General features: G+C 34.2%; 1 protein-coding gene across 2 annotated transcripts in view; it reads left to right on the forward strand.

Moving 5' to 3' along the window:
- GSL10 (glucan synthase-like 10) overlaps positions 1 to 24,263 on the forward strand; it is a 36,394-nt gene that overhangs the window by 7,096 nt on the left and 5,035 nt on the right. For both annotated transcript variants that reach the window (XM_011039636.1, XM_011039635.1), the window contains 34 exons: positions 5,091 to 5,188; positions 5,292 to 5,409; positions 5,791 to 5,922; positions 6,983 to 7,059; positions 7,901 to 7,979; positions 8,571 to 8,693; positions 8,991 to 9,093; positions 9,254 to 9,377; positions 9,483 to 9,672; positions 9,864 to 9,916; positions 10,584 to 10,644; positions 10,720 to 10,804; positions 11,316 to 11,365; positions 12,452 to 12,538; positions 12,738 to 12,823; positions 12,936 to 12,960; positions 13,575 to 13,672; positions 14,314 to 14,395; positions 14,526 to 14,683; positions 14,769 to 14,889; positions 16,011 to 16,105; positions 16,191 to 16,281; positions 16,371 to 16,531; positions 16,618 to 16,727; positions 18,029 to 18,163; positions 19,073 to 19,141; positions 19,215 to 19,392; positions 19,627 to 19,741; positions 20,235 to 20,354; positions 22,685 to 22,800; positions 22,885 to 22,968; positions 23,056 to 23,168; positions 23,660 to 23,712; positions 23,784 to 23,960. In XM_011039636.1, the coding sequence (XP_011037938.1) occupies positions 5,091 to 5,188; positions 5,292 to 5,409; positions 5,791 to 5,922; positions 6,983 to 7,059; positions 7,901 to 7,979; positions 8,571 to 8,693; positions 8,991 to 9,093; positions 9,254 to 9,377; positions 9,483 to 9,672; positions 9,864 to 9,916; positions 10,584 to 10,644; positions 10,720 to 10,804; positions 11,316 to 11,365; positions 12,452 to 12,538; positions 12,738 to 12,823; positions 12,936 to 12,960; positions 13,575 to 13,672; positions 14,314 to 14,395; positions 14,526 to 14,683; positions 14,769 to 14,889; positions 16,011 to 16,105; positions 16,191 to 16,281; positions 16,371 to 16,531; positions 16,618 to 16,727; positions 18,029 to 18,163; positions 19,073 to 19,141; positions 19,215 to 19,392; positions 19,627 to 19,741; positions 20,235 to 20,354; positions 22,685 to 22,800; positions 22,885 to 22,968; positions 23,056 to 23,168; positions 23,660 to 23,712; positions 23,784 to 23,960 (3,567 nt within the window). The remainder of the gene's footprint in view (positions 1 to 5,090; positions 5,189 to 5,291; positions 5,410 to 5,790; positions 5,923 to 6,982; positions 7,060 to 7,900; positions 7,980 to 8,570; positions 8,694 to 8,990; positions 9,094 to 9,253; positions 9,378 to 9,482; positions 9,673 to 9,863; positions 9,917 to 10,583; positions 10,645 to 10,719; positions 10,805 to 11,315; positions 11,366 to 12,451; positions 12,539 to 12,737; positions 12,824 to 12,935; positions 12,961 to 13,574; positions 13,673 to 14,313; positions 14,396 to 14,525; positions 14,684 to 14,768; positions 14,890 to 16,010; positions 16,106 to 16,190; positions 16,282 to 16,370; positions 16,532 to 16,617; positions 16,728 to 18,028; positions 18,164 to 19,072; positions 19,142 to 19,214; positions 19,393 to 19,626; positions 19,742 to 20,234; positions 20,355 to 22,684; positions 22,801 to 22,884; positions 22,969 to 23,055; positions 23,169 to 23,659; positions 23,713 to 23,783; positions 23,961 to 24,263) is intronic.

The raw sequence follows: 24,263 nt of genomic DNA on the forward strand, positions 1-24,263 counted from the left end.
AGATTAATACAGTAAAAAATGAGGAAAGAAAAGACAAATTATTGCCTAGGCAGCGCCTCAAGTCCTAGCAACTCTTCTCCAGGCGAGCACCTATTAAATCATGTTGCTTGGTGGCTCTCTCCTCATCTAGGGTGCCCTAGCTTTTGTGAAGTAATGTTTTGACAACACTGGTTGTGATTGCCATTATACACTTGTTTGTATGCCGCTATTAGCATGAATCATATAAATCTTCCAGTATTTTGTGGTTGATGCTCATTTTCCATTTTCTAATAGTTTGGCCATAATAGACGATAACAATTCTTTCAACAAAATAAAGGAACTTGCTTACTTTGTTCTATTCTAATTTATCTGATTAGATGGGGCTGTACAAATACTTCAATTGGTATAGGTAAATATATTTCTATTTGAATTTTATAGATAAATATTCCAAGTAAATATGTGAATTACCTAATTGCATGTTGTTATAGCCAAAATTAGTGTAGAGGACTGGAATTTCTTGGTGTTATTAGTTTTCATCATCATCTCATTGGGTTTTAGATCCTTGTGAATAATAGTCCCTCCCTTGATGGACATGCTCGCATTAGGCTGAGTTGAAGACCCCAGAGTCTGATAGTTTTGGGTGTGATTTGATGTGGGACAAAAAGAGATTTAATGCTAAAGAAGAAAGAAAAGATGAAACTAAGAAGAAAAAGCCAAAGAATAGAAGAATGAGGCTGGAAAAGTTTACAACTTTACAAATTTTTATTTAATTCATCAAAATTGTCTAACATTTAGAAAAATATGATATAAATACTAAAATCTTAACTAGAATGAACAATTGGGCTTATAGCCCACTAAATAAAATATCTAACAATGATTAAATCAAGCCCATCAAATAAAATCCAATAAATCAAGGGTTGAACTATCCTCTGTCATCGTAGATCATATAGACATGTAAACAATGTCTCGGGTCTGATGTTTCCATCAACTCTCTCAAGTATAGTTCAAGGCGGCTGTGATAACTCTTTCAAAGATAAGCATTAAGCTACTATGATGTCTCTTTGGTAATCCAAATACATTCTGAATCTGGTCCCTAAGCTCATAAATTGAGATTTGCTAAACTTTACCATCCCTGTTAAAAACAACTTGTGCATTCAAAATAGTATTAACATGTTGCTTTTATGCCAATGATATTGAAATGGAGCATCAGGGATAGGTCGTGTTTTATATATAACAAGGTTCTTCATGCCAAAATTAGAGCTAATATCAAAGTTTAATGACAGTTTAATGATATAACTACTTGATGCAATCATTTGCAAAACTTTGAATGGTCTAATGCTACTCACTTGCAATTTATGACTGGTTTTCAAAGGATACTGTTCAAGTTTAATATGTATCATGAAATAATCTCCAAGTACATCATGATAATTATGAAAATCAGCTTGAAATGTGTATCGTTAGTTACTTGCTTGAATGTCTTATGAACTCTACATGCAAAAGACTCAGCTAAATCAGACATTTTAGAGTGAGGAGACAAAGGAGGAATATCTACTGGCATCCTAGGTTTGTGACCTTGAACCTTACACGACTGAGAGTGTGGAATGAGACACACCTTTGAAACCTGGATGGATATATATTGAACATAACCTAGTGAATCGGGGTCATCCTTATCCTCTCCTTATCATGAATAAAGAGTAAGGATTTAGGGACTTAATAGATTGCTTAAGACTTATGACATGTTGGATGTCAAGCATCGAGGACAAAGCATTAGGGAGCTTAAGAGGTTGTTCAAAATCTTTGAAATGCTGGATGTCAAGCATAGGGGTGAAGAATCATGAAGCTCAGAATGCTGCTTAAAATCTATGACAAGTTGGGTATCAAGCACAAAGGTTGAGAAATTAGTGAACTTAGAATAATAACTATCTTGAAACTCTCCTAACATTGCACTTATCTTTTCAGGTAACCTTATGAGAGTCTCCATAAACTTTTACAAATAAAGGAGACAACTGATTTTTCATGAACCTCCTATGCGAACTCTTTTGGACATTTTATGTTAGCTATATTTACCTCCTTTGGTAGTTCCATTAAATTGTTTCTTGAAATTTCGTTTGCAACTAAACCAGGCATAATATGTTGTTCCTTAACCTCATTTTCAAACTCATTGAGGCTCATTGTATTAAGTTCTTGTTTGTTCACATCCTTTTTTTTTTTTGTTATTATTGCTAGGTCTTGGTGGTAATTCAATGAGTTTGATCTTTCTACCTTTAAAAGCGAAAAAACATGAATTTGATCGACTAAAAATGATGACGTCTAAATCATATATCCATTACCTCTCTAAAATGACATGTTCTATATCTTTTGAAATGACATCACTCCAAATCTCATCATGATAGTCTAGGAATTTGATAGGGAACAAATATCTCTCTTTGACTGCTATAGAGGTATTATAACCTATGACACATATATGGTTTAGGATGGGGAACACATTTTAAGCCTAAGTGAGCTACAATATTTGAAGATACTGCATCGATACAACTTCCGTTATCAATGATAATCTTACATTCTTTATCCCCACACTTGATATAGGTGTGAAAGATAGTAGTTCTTCAATCTTCAGCTCTCTCGGGTTGTTTTAAGGCATATCTAGCTACCCAACCTAGTTGTCTCAAACTCTACAATGTTTTGTTCATGATTGGCTTTAAAGATATCACTCAAGGTCGAATCCATGATAGTTGTAAACTTAAAGTTGGATACTAGATGAGTATTTACAAATGCATGCAACACTAACATAAAAATGAAATTGACATCACATACGATTCTTGCAAGTGAAGTCACAATACAAAAAATAATAGTAATTCCATTTTTTTTTATTGTGGAGAGTAACAAAGAACAAAATACACCAATAAAATTTTAAGCATGCATTGATAGACCTTTAAGTGTAAATAATTAATCAAACATATTGTCACAAGCAAGGACTCACAATTATCAAAGAGGACTAGATGCTAGATATCAATGATGAAAGAGGTTGATGAGAAAAAAGTAACAGATAAAAATGTAAGGTGAGATATTTTTTTAGGCACAAAAAATAATATTAACGACAACTTTAAATAACAAGTGTAAAACCAGAAAAGTAAAACTAAACAAATCAAAAGGTGGAGAAACCATTGAATTTGATCGTAGATGGACCTTCAAATCACATTGTTGTTGGTGATGTAGTATCTTGGATGCAATGTTGTATTGGATGATGTGATCTCCTTTTGCTACCGTAAGTATTTTTTTTACCTTGACTTTTTTTTTTGACTTTTTTTTATCAATTTGCTTTTTTTTTAATTTCAACTTTTCACCTTTTTTTTCCTTCAACTTTTCACTTTTTTTTTGGGATTTTCTCAATTGTTTTTTTAAAAATCAATATAAAAGAAAATAAAAGTGTAGTAAGACAAGAAATGGAAAATTTGCGGAAACTTGACCTATACAATTCCTTTATTCTTCACGTCTATCTTAAGATCTTACTAGTGGACACATGCTATGGTTCAAGGTGGAAAACCTGTTGATCTTTGCTGGCTAATGGGTTCTGCCGTGCATGAAAGTTAAGTTTTTGGCTCTTTTTGGTTTTGATGCTAGTTTGATGGGATGTTGAGGTGAAATAAATCATTGGGACTTTGGAGACGATGGTTGTGACAGTGGGTCTTCATCTACCGTGATGGTGCTGAATCCAACGTGTGGGTGGCTTTTGTTGTTGTATTGATTTGATTTGTAGGGACTTGGCCTTGTTGATGTTTGGTTGGGTCTTGTTTGCTAAAGTGGCTGGATTTGTGGAGGGTTTGTTGAAGTGGCAAGAAGAGTGGAATAGGGCTTGTGTGGTGGATGAGGCAGGTTGTGGTGATGGTTGTGGCTGTGCGGCTGGTTAAGTTAGGTAGAGAAGATGAATAGTAGCTTTTTTTTTTTAGACTTCTACATTTTTTGTTATTTGATGAAAGCTTCCCATGAAATTTAGAGTTTACGAACTATATTGAATGTCAAGAATTCTAACAAGTGTATAGATCGTTTAATTGTGAGAACAATTAAAAAATCATGCACTAATACCAAAGCTATTGTGGCACTAGAAGAGATTTAGAGCTAAAAAAGAAAGAAAACAAGAAGCTAAGAAGAAGAAGCCAAAGAAAAAGAAGAAAAAGCCTAAAAAGAGAAGAATAGAGTTGAAAAAGTTTGCAATCTTTATTCAATTAATTAAAACTGTCTAACTTTTAGCAAAATAAGATTTAAATAATAAAACCCTAACTAGAAAAAATAATTGGGTTTATAGCCCACCAAATAAAATATCTAATAATGACTAAATTAAGCCCAACAAATAAACTCAAATAATCCCAAATAAATCCAATAATGTAAGGGTTGGACTATCTTTTGTCATCATAAATCATACGGACATGTCTCGGGTTGATGTCCCCATCATGATTACTCTGAACTAATCTCTTTGTGAATGGTAGGTTGATAACTATATGGATGTGGATTATTTTGGTTTATGTTGAATTTATTTGGATTCCCATTCCATAACGCAATAAATTGAGTAAATCTGAACGGGTTTATGTGATTGCATGATTAAAGCTAAAGGCTGTTGGCTCTCAAAAGAGTAGTGGCTTAGCAACAGTCCATAAATGCATGCAATTGAGAGATCCAATTATACACTTGTGCCAGTGCATGTTACAGCTCCATTGATAGCTGTTTTTCAAACCATTTTAGAAAGCACTCCTACACAAACATTCATGCTTAAAGCCATCCATGTGTCTTGTATTTTGTTTATTGTGATCTATTGATGAATTGAAGAGAATATGTAAAAAGAGAAAGATTGTTTGACTACCTTATGTGTGCTTCATTAGGTTTGGCCTTTAACTTGTGGAATATATTATTTTTTCTATTCTTCAATATGGATAATGATTTTATTAGGCCATGTAACTGAAGAACATGACCAGATTCCAACAATTTATACTAATGTGAATCTTGGGCCTTGATTTAGTTGATGTAAAAAGCTCTGAACAATTTTGTCTTGATGCAAACTTTTTTTTCATAAGATGTCATCAAATCACTATTTGTTAATTGTCCCTCGGTTTGTTCAGAAATTGGATGAGGCTGCTGTGCATAAGGTATTCTTGAAGTCACTCGATAATTACATTAAATGGTGCAGCTACCTGTGCATTCAACCAGTGTGGAGCAAGTATGGAATTTTAACCTCTTTCATTCTCGTTTGTGTTAATTATTGAATTTTAATTCATGAATGATAATGTTTGAAACTTATGCCAATAAAATGTTCTGTGCAGTTTCGAAGATTTAAGCAAGGAAAAGAAGTTGCTCTTTGTTTCCCTGTACTTCCTAATATGGGGCGAAGCTGCTAATGTTAGATTTCTTCCAGAATGCCTGTGCTACATATTTCATCATGTAAGTGAATCTTGGAATACGCTATGAATGGATTAGTTTTTATCTTCTCTCTTTTCAGAGAAGGAACATTACTAATAAGATTGGTAAATGGCTTATTTTGGACCAATCAACAAGTGTAGATTTCTGCACTTGTATTTTCTTTTCCTACTGGATTTTTTTTTAAATTTCTCATTTGTTGAAGTTTGGCCTGAGCCTCAAATTGAGATGTCTTTTGATATTCTTGATCTTATTTATTTATTCTGCTTCTTAAAACCTTTGCTAGTGGATTCAAATCATTGGTTTGAAGTGCTGTAACTGATAAAAATGAAAAACTATAATAAAAAACTGCTGCAACAATTTTTCTACTGACCTTATTCCGCTAACTTTAAACTTGATAATTAGATGGTCAGGGAAATGGATGGGATATTGAGGCAGCAAATTGCTCAGCCAGCAACAAGCTGTGATTCCAATTCTGAGAATGGCGTATCATTCCTTGATCAAGTTATTGCTCCTTTGTATGATGTTGTTGCAGCGGTGAGTGCACATGTTTGCCACTTCTTTCCATAATTCCTTTACATTTAATTGATAAGGGACAATCACGATCCAGCTACTATCCTTCTTTCTGGATGTTGCTCTCGTTCACTTGGCTCATGCTGTTAACTTCTTTGTTGTGGTGTTTTATTTTTATATTTATGTTCTTTTTAAGTGCTTTAAATCGAAACAAAGTTTGTTGATGTAACATGGTAAATGTGGCATGAATAGTTGCATTAGAAAAATAGGAATATAGAAATGAGTCAAGTGAGGTCATGATTTGGATATGGATGGGCAAGACTGCATGAGATGCTCTCTTTTTAGCTCATGTCTATGGAATTAATAGATTGATTGCATTGCCGTAGAAAAATATGAAAATAAAAATGAGTTTAGTGAGTGCATGGTTTGATAAGTCTAGAATGGAGTTTCGCAGCAGTTCCATAACAATTTATAACTGTTTGTGTATATTAATTCCAAGTACACCTAATAGTAACTTTTCTTTTCCCCCCTCGTACAGTGGCAAGCACTACTAATGTTGAAAAGTTTCTAAATCACATCTTTTAAGCCATGTTAATGATCGGTTATCTTTCTCTCAGCTAGGAGGCACACATTTTTCTTCTTTTGTTAACAGATGAAGGAATGGCAAGGAAAAAAGGTCAATGTGGAGGACTATTTTTGGAAAATGGTCCTGTGAATTATAATACTGCTTATGTTTTTCTTTCCAGAGAGAACTGGCACCTAAGCCTAGTGCTGGAGTAGTTTTGTTGTCATGCATGAATAATACTTAAAACTTTGGGAGCAATTTTTCACCAATAGAGCACACATAACATCATTTCTATGTTATCTCATGCATTGGTGCAAAGTTTGTTGCTTTGGGACTGACTTGTTCTATTGTGATTCCATTATAATTTAGGCTGGTCATTGTTATTTTTACTTGCGGTCATTTCTGTACATGCATCTCTTCTGGGGATGTTATCTTGTCATAAACCATGCCAATTTCTTCTCTGCTGTCCTATGCATTGTGGTTTTGCTTAAGATTTGACTTCCCTGCCACTACACCTAGGAAGCAGGAAACAATGTTAATGGACGAGCACCTCATTCCTCTTGGAGAAATTACGATGATTTTAATGAGTATTTTTGGTAAGTCTCCTTTGATTTGTCAGTCTTTTCTCACTTAACTTGGGGTCATGTTGAATGGATGGAATGAAGAATTCAGATTCATTTTCCCAATTCATGCAATGGAAACAATAAAACAAAAAAAAATAGAGCTTCTATTCATTTAAAACTTAAATATTGGTGAATTAATGTAAATGAACGCATGGAATTTAGTCTTTCTTGTTATTCATCAGTGGAGTAGCTAAACTGTGCAGCTGTGAAATTTATGAAGTATCCATGCTCTTTATTTCTTTTGCAGCTATTTCATAGACATTAAAGAGAATTCTAATGTATTTAACTGTACTGAATTATTCAAATCAACTAAATTGAATTGGAAAATCCAATTCAATTCTGTTTGTGGTAAGAAAATGATTGTCTCTGACTTGGTTAGTTATAAATAGAGTAATATTCAGTTTGATCTGACTTGTGAAGGTTAAATTTTGATTTTGAGTAATAATTCAAACGTTATTTTTCTATAAACAACTTACGACAAAAATGAGTTAGGTTAGAAGTATATTTAGCAAAAAGGTACTCAAATCAACTGTTTTTGAAGAAAGGGGAGAGGATAAATTATGTAATCAATAAGTTAAAAAGTTAATTTTTAACTTTTGATTAAAGCAGTTTGAACTCGAATTTGTAACAATATTGATTTATGTCAAAAGTTATTTCTAACCAAATTTATTTATGACTTTTCTTTGAGTAAAAAATTAAAGCAACTCAAACCAATTTGCAAAAGTCATAGTAAATGGAACCTAAAACTATTTTTGTGTCAGATGGATGGCCATTGTTTTTCTCCTCATTCTTATCCATGTATTTCCATTTCCAGGTCACTTCATTGCTTTGAACTCAGTTGGCCGTGGCGCATGGCTTCATCCTTTTTCCAGAAACCAAAACCAAGGACAAAGGTTTGTAACATTTTTTTTATGCCCTTTATGCTTTCTGTTCCTTTTGGGAACATCTTTTAATAGTATCTGAAGACAGCAACGCCAGGAACTGAAGCATATACTGTGTATAATTGATTCTGGCTCTGTGGTTTTCTTGAAATGTAGTTACTGTCATTTGACAAAGTAAATATGTCATCCTGTTCACGTATAGAGTTAAATATTAAAGCCAGACTGTTTGGCTTAAATCATAGATTATATAGAGACAAGGTGGATTAAACAGAGCAGAGAAGGTTTTCTGGAAAACTTGTCATGTTGAGGTCATATATATATATATATCCACTTTTATAATCTCAACATGGCAAGCTTCCATCCTACACCCTTAATGCTCTGGTCAATCCTTATTACTTATATCCACTTTTGTTGGATGAGGGCTTGTGAAAGTATGGCTTTTCCTTCCTATAATGGCCAAACTGTATTCATTTATATTTGTAGATTGCTTGTGGTGGGTATTACATTGTGCTACAATGTATGATTAAGGCTTTAGGTTTGTAGACTGCTTGTGGTGGGTATTACATTGTGAATCACTATAAAGTATGTCTTTTGTCCTTACAGTATTTGCTTAAAACTGCTGGAAGTCAACGTAGGGGGAAAACTTCGTTTGTTGAGCACCGGACGTTCCTTCATCTTTACCATAGTTTCCACCGTCTGTGGATATTTCTTGTTATGATGTTTCAGGTTAGCATGTCAAAATCAAATTCTCATAGAAACTACTACCCTTCTCCTGCTGTGCATCTGAACAGCTTCTCTGTTCATTTTGTTTATTTTCTTGCCATGCATTTGAAAGGTCTTTTCCTTTGCCTTTTAGATATAATTTTTGTTTATTGCAAATATCTACACCAGCGACTCCCCTCTTCTTCATTGTTGTGAATATTTTTTACTATGCATTGATGAAGTCTCTACTCATTAATAACTTGTTAGCTTGACTAGAATGTAGCATTCTCATGGCTGCAAGCATTTCTTTTCTGCTTCCAGGGACTCACTGTCATTGCTTTTAATGATGGAAAATTTAACTCCAAGACACTGCGGGAAATTCTAAGTCTTGGTCCAACATTTGCTGTGATGAAGTTTATTGAAAGTATGGTTCTCTGACGCAAAAAATAATTTTCTCACTGTTATGCTGAACTAATTGTTAATTACTTACAACTGTGAATCATCACAGATAAGAAATATAACAATTTTTTATATTGCAATTTCACGAGTAATTTGATTTTTGATGTTCATACCTTTTGATTTAGGTGTGCTGGATGTTATAATGATGTATGGGGCTTATTCTACATCAAGACGTCTGGCTGTGACTCGAATATTTCTTCGTTTTGTGTGGTTTTCTTGTGCTTCTGTCTTCTTAAGCTTTCTCTATGTGTATGTTCTCTTAAGCAAGCATTTATACTTGATATCATTTTCTGCATGCTTGTCATATGTGAATAAGAAGCTACCTTTTATTCTTGTTGTTTTCTTCAAATACAGGAAAGCTCTCCAGGAAGAGAGTAAACAAAATTCAAATTCAGTTTTTTTCAGATTGTACATGATCGTTGTAGGCATCTATGCTGGTGTCCAGTTTTTTATTAGTTTCCTCATGCGAATACCAGCTTGCCACCGTATGACTAATCAGTGTGATCGGTGGCCATTTATTCGCTTCATAAAGTGGATGCGCCAGGTTTTTCTTTTACCTTTTCTTTTGGCCAAATTATTTCTTCTTTGTGCTTGATTTTCCTTTCATGTGCTGGATTATATTTTTTGGTCCATTGTCAAAATGGTTACTGTCCATTGTCCTTGGATAGTTTTTCTTTTTAATATTTTAGGTGTATTTTAAAATTTAAATGTTGATTTGTTGATTTTTTTTTGAAGGAACGCTATTATGTTGGGCGTGGCATGTATGAAAGGACTAGTGACTTCATTAAGTAATGTCTTCTACATCTCTGCTACTTTAACCTTCTCTCCACAAAATATTTTCATTCTCACATTGGACGTTTGCTTCTGTTATGTTAGATTTTTGTCTGTGTTTTTTCTTTTTTTTGTTTGCTTGCTGTTCTTGTACAATGATGATATAGGGATGATAATTTGTCCATAATTTGATTGGCTTAATCTTGTCAAAACTAGCTTCCTTCTTGCCCAAAAGCAGGGGAAAAACAAATACCGGACTGACCACCTCACTTTAATGTCCTTTTAACATTGTTTCAAATAATAGCAGTCATGATCTCTTCCATCATCTATACCAATAGCTTGAAGTGCAAATGCTCTGTTTTATGTTAATGGATTCATTTTGGGCTGCCTTTTGTGGCTTGACTGATTAGAATTGGCTCCTTAGATCTGTGATTGTGTAAAAAAGTCCAATATATACATTGTGGACATTTTGAAGAACAATTAAGAACTTACGAAAATCTAACATTTTCGCATAGAAGATGTTAAACATATCTTAGGCATTTTAAAAATTGAACAGCATTTCTCAATTGATTTACTAAAGAATAAATTTTAAATCCAAGGGATATAATTCATCTTCATTGTTTTTATCTAAATGCTTTCTAAATTTAAAGAAGATGAAATGACTTTTGAATCTTTAACAAGCAGGTACATGCTCTTTTGGTTGGTTGTTTTGAGCGGAAAGTTCTCATTTGCGTATTTCCTTCAGGTCAGTGAGATTTATATAACACCAGCCTTAATTTTGATGGAAGTTTCCTAAATTATATTTTAACCTTTTTTGCAGATCAAGCCCTTGGTGAAACCGACAAGGACTATTGTGAATATGACTGATAATCTGAAGTATTCTTGGCATGATCTTGTATCAAAAAGTAAGGTCGTTTGACAAAATTTTAAACTATAATTATGTTGTAAAATTTCTGTTTATTTTTTTTTCCCATTGTGTTATATATTTGCACCAGTATTTTGCTCCAAAATATATGTGATGTAATTTTGGTAACTATAATTGTATTCTGTTTTATATTTTTATAGAACTTGAGAAGCCATATTTTTGGAACTTTACAGTTTCTTTTCCAACTTCTTATGTTTAAAAGCATTTTTGCTAATAACCGGGTGGCATTTGGCAGAATTTTTTTATCACGTTATACTGTTTAAATGTTTCATTGTTGCCATGTTGTGGATTTGGTGATTTTTGCTAAAATGTCATTTTGATTCACTGTAGGTGTTTTGTAGCCTCCTTAAAATCGTAACATTTCAAAATTTTGCTGGATTTTTCCCAGCATTTCAATGCAAGTGTAGCCTCTGTGGTCTTGTTTGATGTTGCAACATTCTCTTTATTAATTTATGAATGCATAGCTCATTGGGAATTCTCTTTCATTGCAGATAATCATAATGCCTTGACAGTTGTTACCTTATGGGCTCCAGTGATTGCTGTAAGTTGCATTTCATACATACATGTGCTCACACCTGCACATATTATGAATCTGTAATTGATTTTTTTGTTTCTTTCATTCGTTTGAATTATTGGTCCCATAATTTTTCTGCTGGATGTACCTCAACAATCTGACAGTTGGAGTGTTTTTTGTTTTTTGCCCGTTATGTTTGAGTTACTGATATAATGTGGGTAGCTTAAAAGGATAAGGTGGCTCTATTGTTCCCTGATGTGTTTCCAATTTGCTTCAGCCATATTGGCTGAATGGTTTCAGACATGCCTTTTATGCAAGGGGGTGTGGGAGGATGCAACATCTCAAATAGATGGGATATGGACAAACAACCTTGAAAATTATTGAAGCCTTTCTTATGATCATTAGTAAAATTAGAGCAAGATTACCAGAAAAAGCATCCTACATGAAGAAATTAAAACTCACATGCCTATTATAGTTTAATGACTCTTCTAAACCCTCTACTGCCATGCACCATTAGAAGCTATGAAAACTAAAACTCACAAGACAGAATTGATGGAATTTTCTAAAGAAGTGGAAGAAGAACTAGAGATACTCTAAAGTGCCAGTTTCAGCTCGGCAAGTGGTGGTTGAATCCCTCAAAAAGGTCGCCAGTAGTTTGTCTTATTCCAGACATCATTCATCAAGCTTCATTGCTACCAACTTAGACGACAGCATCATCATAACTACTACAACACTATTGCAAAACTGCTGCAGCACCTTTGAAGCTGCCCACCGCTACCGTGATCAACATCATTACATCACCACCTGATTACCCTTTTTTTTTATTATCACTGCTGCTACTATTACTATGTTTTATACTTTTTAAATAAAACATGGATCCTCACTCTTATCTGCTTAATGATAAATAGTTTTTGGAAAACAAAAAAATGTAAAAAAATTAGGTTTTGGTTTTTGAAAAACAGATCTTAAGAGTGCTTTTGAACACAAACTTTCTATATAAGCTAGAGTTTGGTACGTGCAAGTAGTTAACTTGCAAATTATGTGATATCTGCTATTTGCTTAGCTAAATCAGAAGCTTTGTTTTATTTAATACGTTTCCTGGTTTCTGGACAGATTTATCTTTTGGATATCTATGTGTTCTATACCATTATATCTGCTATTTGGGGATTCTTGCTTGGAGCAAAAGACCGCCTTGGGGAAGTAAGTGATTTTTTTTTTTTTGTATATTTGCTTTTTTCTTTTCATAAACATGGAAGCTAGATCCTTGTTGTTTTTATCTCATTTCTATTTTGCTAAAATTTTATATTTCCTTTCCCCTTTCATTTCTCATTAGTCCTTTCATTTCTTTGGGTTATTATGTGTGCCTTAAGATTCATTATTATGCATGTAATAAATCCAGATTAGATCTTTGGAAGCTGTTCACAAACTTTTTGAGGACTTTCCTGGAGCTTTTATGAATAATCTTCATATCCCACTCCCCAACAGGCATGGTTTTGTTAATTTTCTTTCCTACCCATTAACAAGATATTATGATCTCAATTGTTTTCCTCCTCGTTTTCATTATGTCTTTCATCTGAAAGCAATCTCTCCTTTGCAGAAGTTCCCACAGCTCTTCAAGTCAGGTGAGTCATTTGACAATATAGTTTCCTAAATAATGTTTTTGGTCATTTTTCTAGATAAATTATATCATATGCCATCATCTTCTTGAACTTCTATAACCTTTTTGGGGGGGCCTAAAGGGGTTCAGGTGTACGGTAAATTACGAAAGCACCTCTGAGGTATTATAAAATTACACATCATCCAAAAGTTTAAATATTTGACAGAATTCCCTCGTTTATGTAAATATTCCAAAAATCCCCTACTATACCCAAAATGCCCTCAATATTCTCAAAATCATCCCCTTTAACAAAATGAATTTTTTAAAAAAGAAGTGCATTTTGGGTACAGTGGGGATTTTGTAATAGCTTATCACTATTGGGTGGTCATGGTAATTTCATGATATCTCATGGAGGTTATTGTGATTTACCCTTACTTTTATACTTCAATGAACTTTCACTGCGTGCTTGTTTTGTTCTGTATTTCAGCACTTAAAGGAGACTATATTTTTGCTGCTTGGTTCTAACGCAACCACAATCTGCATTGCTTTGCTTTTTTTCCTATATTTTTGCAAATCATTTAGTTTTGTGAATCATGAATGAGATAGGAATCTTAGATAACTCATTTTGGTGTGATGCAGGATACCTTGGAGAAGAGAAAAATTGATGCTGTTATTTTTGGACCCTTTTGGAATGAGATCATACACAATTTAAGGGAAGAAGATTATGTCACCAATTTGTGAGTCCTTGAATATCACCTATTGGTTGCAATTGTTCCTTATCTTTTCTATTTATTGATATTGCATGCTTCACACTATACTGCAATGCTTGATAACAATGTTTGTGCTTTATTGTTATTCATTAATCTGGAGCCACTAGTTTTTATTCATCCTTTGTCAATTCCCTCTTGAACAACCATTCAATAATTTTTTTATTTATCCTGAGAAAGAAGTTTGCAATATACAACTTGGGGTTTGCCTTATAATTGTCATACTAAACTTTGAATCACCAAGTAATTTAAGCTTTGTGGTTAAATTTGGTTAACTTTATTTTTGAAACAAATGCCATTGAATCTAAACGAGAAATCAAGACTTTTTGAAGTTGGTTAATCTTTTATTTGATTTGATATTTTATCAAGGGACGGAGGAACCATGTAGGATTAGGGTGGTTAATATTTCTCAATAATAAATAGTAGATTGTTTTAAGGCCATGCTTTGAGGTCGCTATATTCTGTTGAATTTATGTGTCTGTCCATGTTTCTCTTACTGTTTTTCTAAGTCATAGTGGATTTTTCATGTCTCTTTTACAAGCTCTTCAGGTTCTGCTCTACTCATAGCAGATTGTTCTGATGATTATCATATCTCTGCTATCTCATTGCAGAGAAATGGAGTTGCTTCTGATGCCTAAAAATTCTGGGAACCTTCCCTTGGTTCAGTGGCCCCTTTTTCTTCTTGCCAGCAAGGTCATCTTGAGGCCTCCAGCCTTATATTTCTTGTCTCATCTCCATTTCTTTTGATGATTTTTTTCCAGTTTCCGGAGATTCTTGAACATGATCTTAATTTTTACCTTGTATTTGTTTATGTTTTATGTAGGTTTTTTTGGCTAAAGATATGGTGGAGGGTAGTGATTCACAAGCAGAGCTGTGGGAACGGATTTCAAGAGATGACTATATGAAGTATGCCGTTGAGGAGGGCTACCATGCCCTTAGATTTATCTTGACAGAAATATTGGAGGGTGAAGGAAGGATGTGGTAAGTTTTGAGATGAGGAAACTATTTGAGCCATTGTACATAGGTACGAATGCTTTGTGATGTATTAATATCTTCTCTACCTCAGGGTTGAAAGGGTTTATGCGGACATTGAGGGCAGTATTGCAAACAGGAGTATTCATATTGATTTTCAGCTGAAGAAACTTTCACTTGTAATTACACGAGTTACTGGACTGCTTGGAATTCTGGTAGGTCTCATTTCTGTTTTGTGTAACATGTTTAAACTTTGTATAAATTCATGCTTACCTATAGAAACATCTGTTGTGTTGATAATAGAATTCATTGGAAAATTATGACATTCTCAAGTGCATTGACATAATCCAAGGAGTGCCAATGTGGACCAAGAATAAGAGGCAAGAAAATTGAAAACTGTCAATACAGTACATGAATGCAAAGCATATAAAGGCCAAGTAACAACCTCCATGATATGAATGCAAACTCTCTGTTCAATTTTGATGGGGGGAGAGATTTGAGAAAAAAAAGGTTTTGTTTTCATTTATTGCCCATGGAAGGTTGAGCTGCATGATATTCTGGATCATGTCTGTCTAACATAATCCATGAATTGGGAATGCAGTCGCTTGGTTTTATAGTAAAATGAGACATGATAATCTATGGAAATTTTTAAGTAATTGACATTTTTCTATGATACAAATGCTTTTCTTTGCGCTGTTCCCTCCCTACCTACTTTCTGCTTCATTTGTGTGCATAGCACAAATTATCCCGTCTTGATCAGCTTAAGATAGTCATGTTTGGCGATTTCTTTAATATTCTAAGCAGCAATGTCATTGTCTTACCTGTGTAATATTTTCCTGAGACTCTGACCCTTGTAAGCTATCAAATGTTCAAATCTAGTAGTTACCTGCAGAAAACCCCTTCTTTTGCCATCTGTGTTTAAACCTGACAACTGATATTTTGTTATACACAGAACTCAGGATATCAATATTCCCATGGTTCATTTGTTTCTCATCTAGAGCTTTTCTCGTTTGTTCACTTCTTAGATGAATTGGTGATAACTAGATGGTTCTGACCCCACTGGTTCAGCTATAGATGTTCTATATCAGGCTTTTATTTGTGACAAAATATCTGTGGGCATTTCTATATTTTTTACTTTACCCCAGAATTTAAAAACTTTTCCCCCACACGGTGATTTAACAAGGTCCCCGATCCTATGTGATGGATGATTGATAATGCAAGGATTTGGTTTACAGTGTCTAATTTCGATGGCAAGGAGCCTTTCATTCTATATCTATCTCTAAAGCCATAAACTGCTATTGAATGCTTCTGCACTGTATATGAAATTCTTCCACAGAAAACTGAAAAAGCAGACCAGGAAAATGGTGCCATTAAAGCTGTACAAGATCTGTATGATGTGGTTCAGCACGATGTCCTTTCTGTCAACATGAGGTCCGGTAAAATTGCTTGTGTTCACGTACGCATTTGATACATTGACACTTTCCTCTCAAATATGCCTCATGGGTTCATATTCCAGGGAGCACTATGAGACGTGGAATTTGCTGTCAAATGCAAGGACTGAAGGTCGTTTGTTTACAAACTTGAAGTGGCCAAGAGATACAGAGCTGGTATGTTAGAGAAGATTTATCTTGTTTCTTCTCTTAGTAATGACAGGGTGTGTTCTATATGAAATTATTTAACTTTGGAGGATATGCAGAAAACGCAAATCAAGAGATTGTATTTGCTTTTAACAATCAAAGATTCTGCTGCAAATGTCCCCAAAAATATTGAAGCCAGAAGGAGGCTACAATTCTTTACAAATTCCCTTTTCATGGATCTGCCTGCACCAAAGCCAGTTCGTGAGATGCTATCCTTCAGGTTGTACTTTTTCAGTGCATTAATTGTAGGCATTAATGCATACTTGATGGATCTAGTTTTCTCATGATGTTTGTATGCATGTGCAGTGTATTCACTCCATATTATTCTGAGATCGTTCTTTATAGCATGAATGAACTTCAAAAGAAAAATGAGGATGGAATATCGACTTTGTTTTACCTCCAGAAAATATATCCAGGTACTCCATGTGCTTTGTTGTGATGATTAAACTAACTTTGACACCGCACTTTTTTGCTTGAGTTCATTTGTCCTTGCTTTGTAATTGCTTGCAACCTTTAGTTTATGGTGATTAGAATGTTTGTTCTTTACTTTGAAGGGAAAGGTTGGAGAAATTTACCTGGTTGTTTGGGAGGATTTTATGTGATAGTCTTGATTCCCAATGTGGTCAATTCTATTTGTGTTTTCCCTTTTCCTTTCTTGTTTTTTTTCTTGTACTCCTCGCCTTCTTTATCTCTTACTACATTATGATCCTGGTTTGGGCATGGTCAATGGACAGAATGCACTCACTGAAGGAGTCTAAGCTTTATGCTTTGTGTATTTAGCTTTATGTGATGTCAAGCTTTCATCCGCTTTGGTATTGTTGTCTCAGACCTAGACATTTTATTTGGTTTTCCGTCTCAGGCCTAGACATGTTATTTGGTTTCCCATTTCTTGTAATTCCAATTTGTGATTACTTCTGGGATTTACATTACACTTGGTGGACAATTTACATCTGTGCAAACTAAAAATGTTGGATATTTTTTCGCTCAGTTTTTAACACTTCACTTTCTGTGGACCCAATATCTGTTAGAGTGGAATACGTGATTCCATACATGACGTGGATGTGGCATGTCATGGATAGTTAATTGCAGGTAACAATATGAGGAATAGAGTTGTTGACGAGGTGGAGTGATGATCCATGATAAATCTTGATTCTCTTCCAGTGAATGATTTTTCACTTAATTATGTTGATTTTTACGTTCTCTTTCAGTGAATGATTTGATTTATATAGATAGTCTGAGTAGGGAAAGAAGAAAAAATAAAACAGGTATTGGGATTTAGTTATGAATAGAAGAATTTCTTGGGTTAGTTTTAGTGATGATCATGGAAATATTTTTATTCCCTTCCAGTTTCATAGTCTCTGAATTTAAAAGAATACCATTGATTACATTGTCAATTGTTGATTTTTAGTAAAGTCTTTGCCTGCCCTTGATTTTTATTGCATTTTAATCCAAGTACTAATTTGAATTTGAGATAGTACAGAATTGGGAATCCAATAATGAAGACCACCTGACTTTTTGATAGTTTACCAACAGAAAGTGCAAAAATGGACTGTAATGTGGGGTATAGAGGGAGTGTTGCAGTTCTTGAGTTTTTGGCTTATGAGTCTGGTTGGCTAGTTGACTATTTATGGCTGCTTTGAAAAAGTTTGCTTTATGACTTGAAATGTATTTTCTCTCACTTGCTGGCAGCCTCAAAATTGTTTATGTTTTGTCACAGATGAGTGGAAGAACTTTCTTGATCGTATTGGCTGTGATGAGAATGCACCAGACTCAGAGCTCATTAATAATCCTGATGACAACCTTGAACTTCGGATTTGGGCCTCTTACAGGGGACAAACGTTAGCCAGAACTGGCAAGTGATATTTTCTCTTCTCACTTGAGTTTCTTGGTTCCATATTCTATTGGTTCATTTGGGAGAAGTTCTTATAGTAAAACAATATAATCCGTTTCTTTATACAGGATCTGGTCATGGTCCAAATTTGTATGGGAAATCTGAATTTTGTTATTTGGTTTTATGATGTTTAGTACATCTTTCCTGTCCTATTCCAAGTGCATTTATTTCAGTGGATATATGATTTCACACACCGCTATTCTATTCTCTCATATATTTGGGAAGTCATGAACCATTTCTTTTATTCTAGTATTGTTGCCTGGTTGCTGTAAGGCACGCATGTCGTTTTTGGGCCTGCCATTCCAGATTGCTTTCTACACTGTGCTTGTAGGTTTTCTTCTGTTTTTTTTTTTCCCCCAAAAGTTGCTTGTCATTTGAACTGTTTTCTAGGAAACTGTGTATCTGGTGTATATGTGGGACAAATACATTTACTATGTTTCTAATTCATTTAAATGCATGTTAAGTTAGTGATAATTCTTTCCTATTTTGATCTTTTAATAACACACGCATCCACTTGAGTTTTTTTCCTAGCCAAGTGTACTTGTGTGTGCTCGGATGAGATTCCAGTTGGTTCATTAGCCACTCGCATGCCATGCTCACACTTATACCATGAAACTTGCATCAATCAGTATATATTATGCTTTTCTAGGTTTTATAACCTGCCAATTCAGGATTGAGGGTTTTTTAAGATGAGTATTGGATTATAGTTGAGTGAGTTAATTAGGGCACGTAGCTCCTTTCTTATGTTAGCGTTTACTGATTTGCTAACTTCATCTGGAATCTTAGTCTCTTCACTTAAAGAGATAGGTTTGTTGCTTTTCTATTTTATTAGTTGGGTATTTTGCTAAATCACTGTTTTGATATTTCCAGTCCGTGGGATGATGTACTATAGGAAAGCTCTAATGCTTCAGTCTTATTTGGAGAGAGTGGCGTCTGGAGGTTGGTTCATTTAAATCTTTCTTTTTTATAGCCCTGACATAATCAGTGATCTGATCATGCATGTCAATGTTAGATGTGGAAGCTGCAGTTTCTATTAATGATACAAATGATGCTAAGGGCTTTGACTTGTCTCCGGAAGCACGAGCACTGGCTGATTTAAAGTTTACTTATGTTGTTACGTGTCAAATATATGGAAAGCAGAAAGAGGACCAAAAACCTGAGGCTGCTGATATTGCATTGCTGATGCAAAGGTGAATTTTAGCATGTCAAATATATGTTCTTATGCTTGAAGTATGTTCTCTTTTGCCAGATTTATTTTGTGTCCCCTGCACACTCTCCTTGCCTATCTTTTTTTTTCAAAGCATGTTAGTTTTTGTTCGCCAAATTTAGAGATTCAAGCATTTCTCTGTAGTAATAGTTTTTCCCACTTGAAAGCTTAGTTATATTATAGATACCTAATATCTAGCTATTTACTTGTGTTGTAGAAATGAAGCTCTTCGTGTTGCTTTCATTGATGAGGTTGAATCTTTGAAGGATGGTAAAGTGCATAGAGAATACTATTCGAAGCTTGTGAAGGCTGACATCAATGGAAAAGACAAGGTTCACATTTTTTTTTGCTGTCCTCTAATGTTGATGATAGCCATTGGCTTTAGTTGAAATATGTTGAACGAACTATTATTTTTATAATATTGGTGCAAATGCATTTATTTGGGTTGTGTTTTAACCCAGTTTGAATTTGTTGTATTTTTCATCGTGATTTGTTGCATTTTTTTTTTGAATTTTGGTTGTATCTACAAATAAAGTAAAATCACAGCGTGCTTCGAAAACCGATATTACTCATAAATTGGTGTAACGTTTATCCTCTAGATAATATGGGTAGAATTGTTTCTATTCCGTGCTAATGCACTAGCAGTTTATTGGATGTGCAGTTTTGGTATGTATTAGCGTGGAGCTAATCCGATTAGGAGTCAAAATAGTTCCATCCTCAATAGATTATAATGGACAATGCAATCTGACAACTTCTATTTAGAGCAAGAGCTGTTCTTCATTCCACTTGTAGCTTATTAATTTGTGAATTTTTTTTTCTTTGAAGGAAATATACTCTGTTAAGTTGCCTGGGAATCCAAAACTTGGAGAAGGAAAACCTGAGAATCAAAACCATGCAATTATATTTACTCGTGGAAATGCAATTCAGACAATTGATATGAATCAGGTAAGTCATAGTTTTTTCCCATTAATGTAATTATCTTGAACAGTCTTGGACTTGTAAAATGTTGAGACAAGTGAAACTAATCTGTCATTTTATGCAAATTGGCCTCATTATTTTTTGTTCTCCTGTTTTTCTTTTGAACTTTTATGATCAATAACCTTGTTGGAACAACGAGAAGTATTATTTCCTCCACAAAATCACAATTACTAGAAACCCAATTTGACAAAGGGCCTTACATTTCCAGTCTCTTGTGCTTTAACCCAAGACTATACATTCTAGAAGCACTGCACACAGTCAAGAAAGCTACCATATTCTGCAACATCTTTTCAAGAGGAACACCTCCCAAAATTTTTGGAATTCTTCTTGCTCCCTATCCAATAATTGTCGTGTGGAAAATGAAGAAGGATTTTTTATGCAATATAGGAACAATAAAGTTCTAAAGTTCACCTGTATGTTTGTAATGTAGCATGTTACAATTTCATTACTATTTAAGGGAAAGAACATTGATGATGAATTAAATTTTTGAATTAAGTATTGTTTCTTTACGCAGTGTAAAATGAAGATCAAGCTGTAGAGAAATCTAGAGATAACTCTGATATTTTTATTGAATCTAAATAATAGTCTTGATTTCCATAAAATAAACTAGACATTACTTTTTATATTAGTACTAAAATCCTTTATATGAAAAGATTCCTAATTAAAAGGTATCTAATTAATAGAATCCATCTAGCATTGAGATTTCTAAATAGTAAAATACTAATTAAATTCAAAGTCCCAAGCTAAGTAGGAAACAAATAATTAAAATCCAAAATTAACTAGGAAAATAATTAAAATAAAAAAAAGAACTTCATGCTTCAATATGGTCCTTTCTTGGGATAATTGCTTTACAGTAATAAATAACTTCATGCTTCAATATGGTCCTTCTTTCTTGGGATAATTGCTTTACAGTAGTCTCTCCCATTTTAGAAAAACTCGTCCTCGAGTTGAGTTTAGTATTTGGAAAGCACTCATAAAGATCAACAACATTGAAGGTCTTCGATGTGCCTATGCTCTTCAGAAGACCAATACTCACAAGCATTGTCATTGATTTTCTTCAGCTCCTTGTACAAACCACACTTCTTCATCTTTAGTTTATTATAGGTTCCTACTCGAAACCTCTCCTTGCGCTAGAAAACCATGACTCCTTGAAACAATTTAACTTGTCTATGCTTGTCTGTTGCATGCTTATTTCTAGCACCTGTTTCTTCCAGTTTCCTTCTGATCTTTTGATGCACAACTTGTACTGTTCTGTCAATTTCTCCACTCTCTTACTTTAGGCAGTGAGTAGATCGAGCACATGACTCAGAAGTTTCGTGTACACAATTTCTAATGATGTCTTGTCAATAGCACCATGCTTGGAACTGTTGGAAGCAAATTTTGCCTGAGCCAATGCAACATCTTGCTGTTTAGGCTTGTCCCCACAAATGCTTTGAGTCAGATTGCTCAAATTTTGCTTAGACTCTATTTGGCCACCAGTTTATGGATGAGCATACTACTAAACTTCTAAACTTCAAAGAGGAATTAAACCACTTCCACAAAGTTAGCAAAAAGTGACCAAGGAACCCGGTATCTCTATTAAACGTGATGGATTTTAGAACGCCACTATCTTCCTAAAAAATAGCCCAGCCACACTGATCGAATCTATATGCTTCTTTGGGTTTTCTGAAACACATGCACGCAATGAAAACGATAATTTTTTTTTTTAAAATTGGGAGTTCCAAGATTTTGTTAGACAGATCTAACGTTTTTTAGAGTTTATATAAAGATTACTTAAAGATTATATGTTCTTTTTGGCTTTGAATAATTGGTTCAAGATTGAGTTGTCGCAAATCACAAGTTGTCTAAATGTTCGACCTCTAATAGTAATTCACATGAACTATTATTGAGAAATCTCTTAAACCCTTTTAGGTGAGAGGGATTACTATAGCTTTGAGTGCTAACTCTTTTCTTTTGTGTTTTTCAGCTGTTTTGTAACTTACATAGTTTATGTATTGTGCATTACTTAGAAAATAAAAAGCATCACATTTTATTTATAGGGCAACCTGAAAACCCTATAAATGAAAAAAATATTAATTTACCCCCTGAATAATATCACATATATATGATTTCTCGTTGTGAAAGTTGACGAAAATGATTTTTTAATGTGTCAAATAAAATGAAAGTTACTCTACTTGTCATGTTTTCTTCTTTGTTCCCTCACTGGGTTGTTGTTGTTATGGTATGTAGAGTAGGTATTTGTAACTTTCTTCACTGTGTAATGTTGGTTGTAATGTGTCTTTACATGATAACTCTAGGATAATTATTTTGAGGAGGCCTTGAAGATGAGAAATCTGCTGGAAGAATTCCATCAAGATCATGGTATTCGACCTCCAACCATTCTTGGTGTTAGGGAACATGTGTTTACAGGAAGGTATGTTTCTGCTGAAACAAGTATTTCGCTCATTTGAGTAATGATGTTATTTTCTGCTAAAGGCATTACCTGTGATGATTGCAGTGTCTCTTCTTTAGCCTCATTTATGTCAAATCAGGAAACTAGCTTTGTAACTCTCGGTCAGCGTGTTCTGGCTAATCCTTTAAAGTAAGCTTGTAGTTTTATAGCAAGTAAATTGGTAGCGTACTATCATATTGAATTTTCAGATACAGATGACTTGGATGTAACTCGCAGGGTCCGTATGCATTATGGACATCCAGATGTTTTTGACAGAGTTTTCCACATAACTCGGGGTGGTATTAGCAAGGCCTCTCGTGTTATCAACATCAGTGAAGATATATATTCAGGCATGACTGCTTTACTTGACTATTGATGGACTTGTTTCCAGTTCTTTTATGTCTTTGCTAGGGACATATGGTACCATAGATCAAAACCTAATTTGCTTAATCTGTTTCTGAAAGTTTTAATAGGAATAGCATTTAGCACCTTATGGATTTTATTATCACCAAAGAGAAGTTCCTTGTTTTATCCAAAACGATCAGAAAGTTTATGGGTTGTTGGAAATTGGTTCATTTCTCAATAAAAGAACCATCACGACCTTGTGAATTTGATCTGCCAAAGCCAGTCTATCTTGTTGTTGTTCATTATGTGTGGGCTTTCTCCTTCACCTTAGGCTTTTAGCAATTATTTTAGTTTTTAAGTTAAAAACCTATGAAGGAATTAGAATGTAATGTCTTTCAAATGCTTTTATTTTTACATTTAACTCTCTCTCTCTCTCTCTCTCTTTGTATTGTGTGTGTGTACCTTACAGAATTTTTCCTTTTGACATCCCATGCAGGGTTCAATTCAACTCTACGCCAAGGAAATGTCACCCATCACGAGTATATTCAGGTATGGTTTCTTATTTCTTACTTGGAGCTTTTTTAAGTTAAGTAATTGTAATCCTTGATTAAAATTTACAGGTTGGCAAAGGACGAGATGTTGGTCTCAATCAGATAGCTGTATTTGAAGGGAAGGTTTCTAGTGGTAATGGTGAGCAAGTTCTTAGTAGGGATGTCTACAGGCTCGGGCAGCTTTTTGATTTCTTTCGAATGATGTCATTCTACTTTACCACTGTGGGATACTACTTTTGTACGATGGTATGTAATTACTAGCTGTGGTTATGAACATGACAATTTATAATTTATTTGCAGTTGAATGAATTGAAGGTTCACATCGGTTGGCTTAAGTTGCTTAATGCAATGATAAAGAAAATGCAACATTTAAAGAGTTAGACTATGCTAATTTTACGCTGTTTCATGAAGGGAGAATGTATATCTTACTCTAAAAGTTTGCTTTTGTTCCAATCCTTTGAGTGTGCACCTTTTGCATGCCTTTCTTCTTATCAGCTGGCCTCTATGATTTGATTCATCGTGTAGGTTTTGTGTTGCACTTCTAGATAG

The sequence above is a fragment of the Populus euphratica genome, unplaced genomic scaffold, assembly GCF_000495115.2.
Source record: "Populus euphratica unplaced genomic scaffold, PopEup_1.0 scaffold57.1, whole genome shotgun sequence".
Lineage (NCBI taxonomy): Eukaryota > Viridiplantae > Streptophyta > Magnoliopsida > Malpighiales > Salicaceae > Populus > Populus euphratica.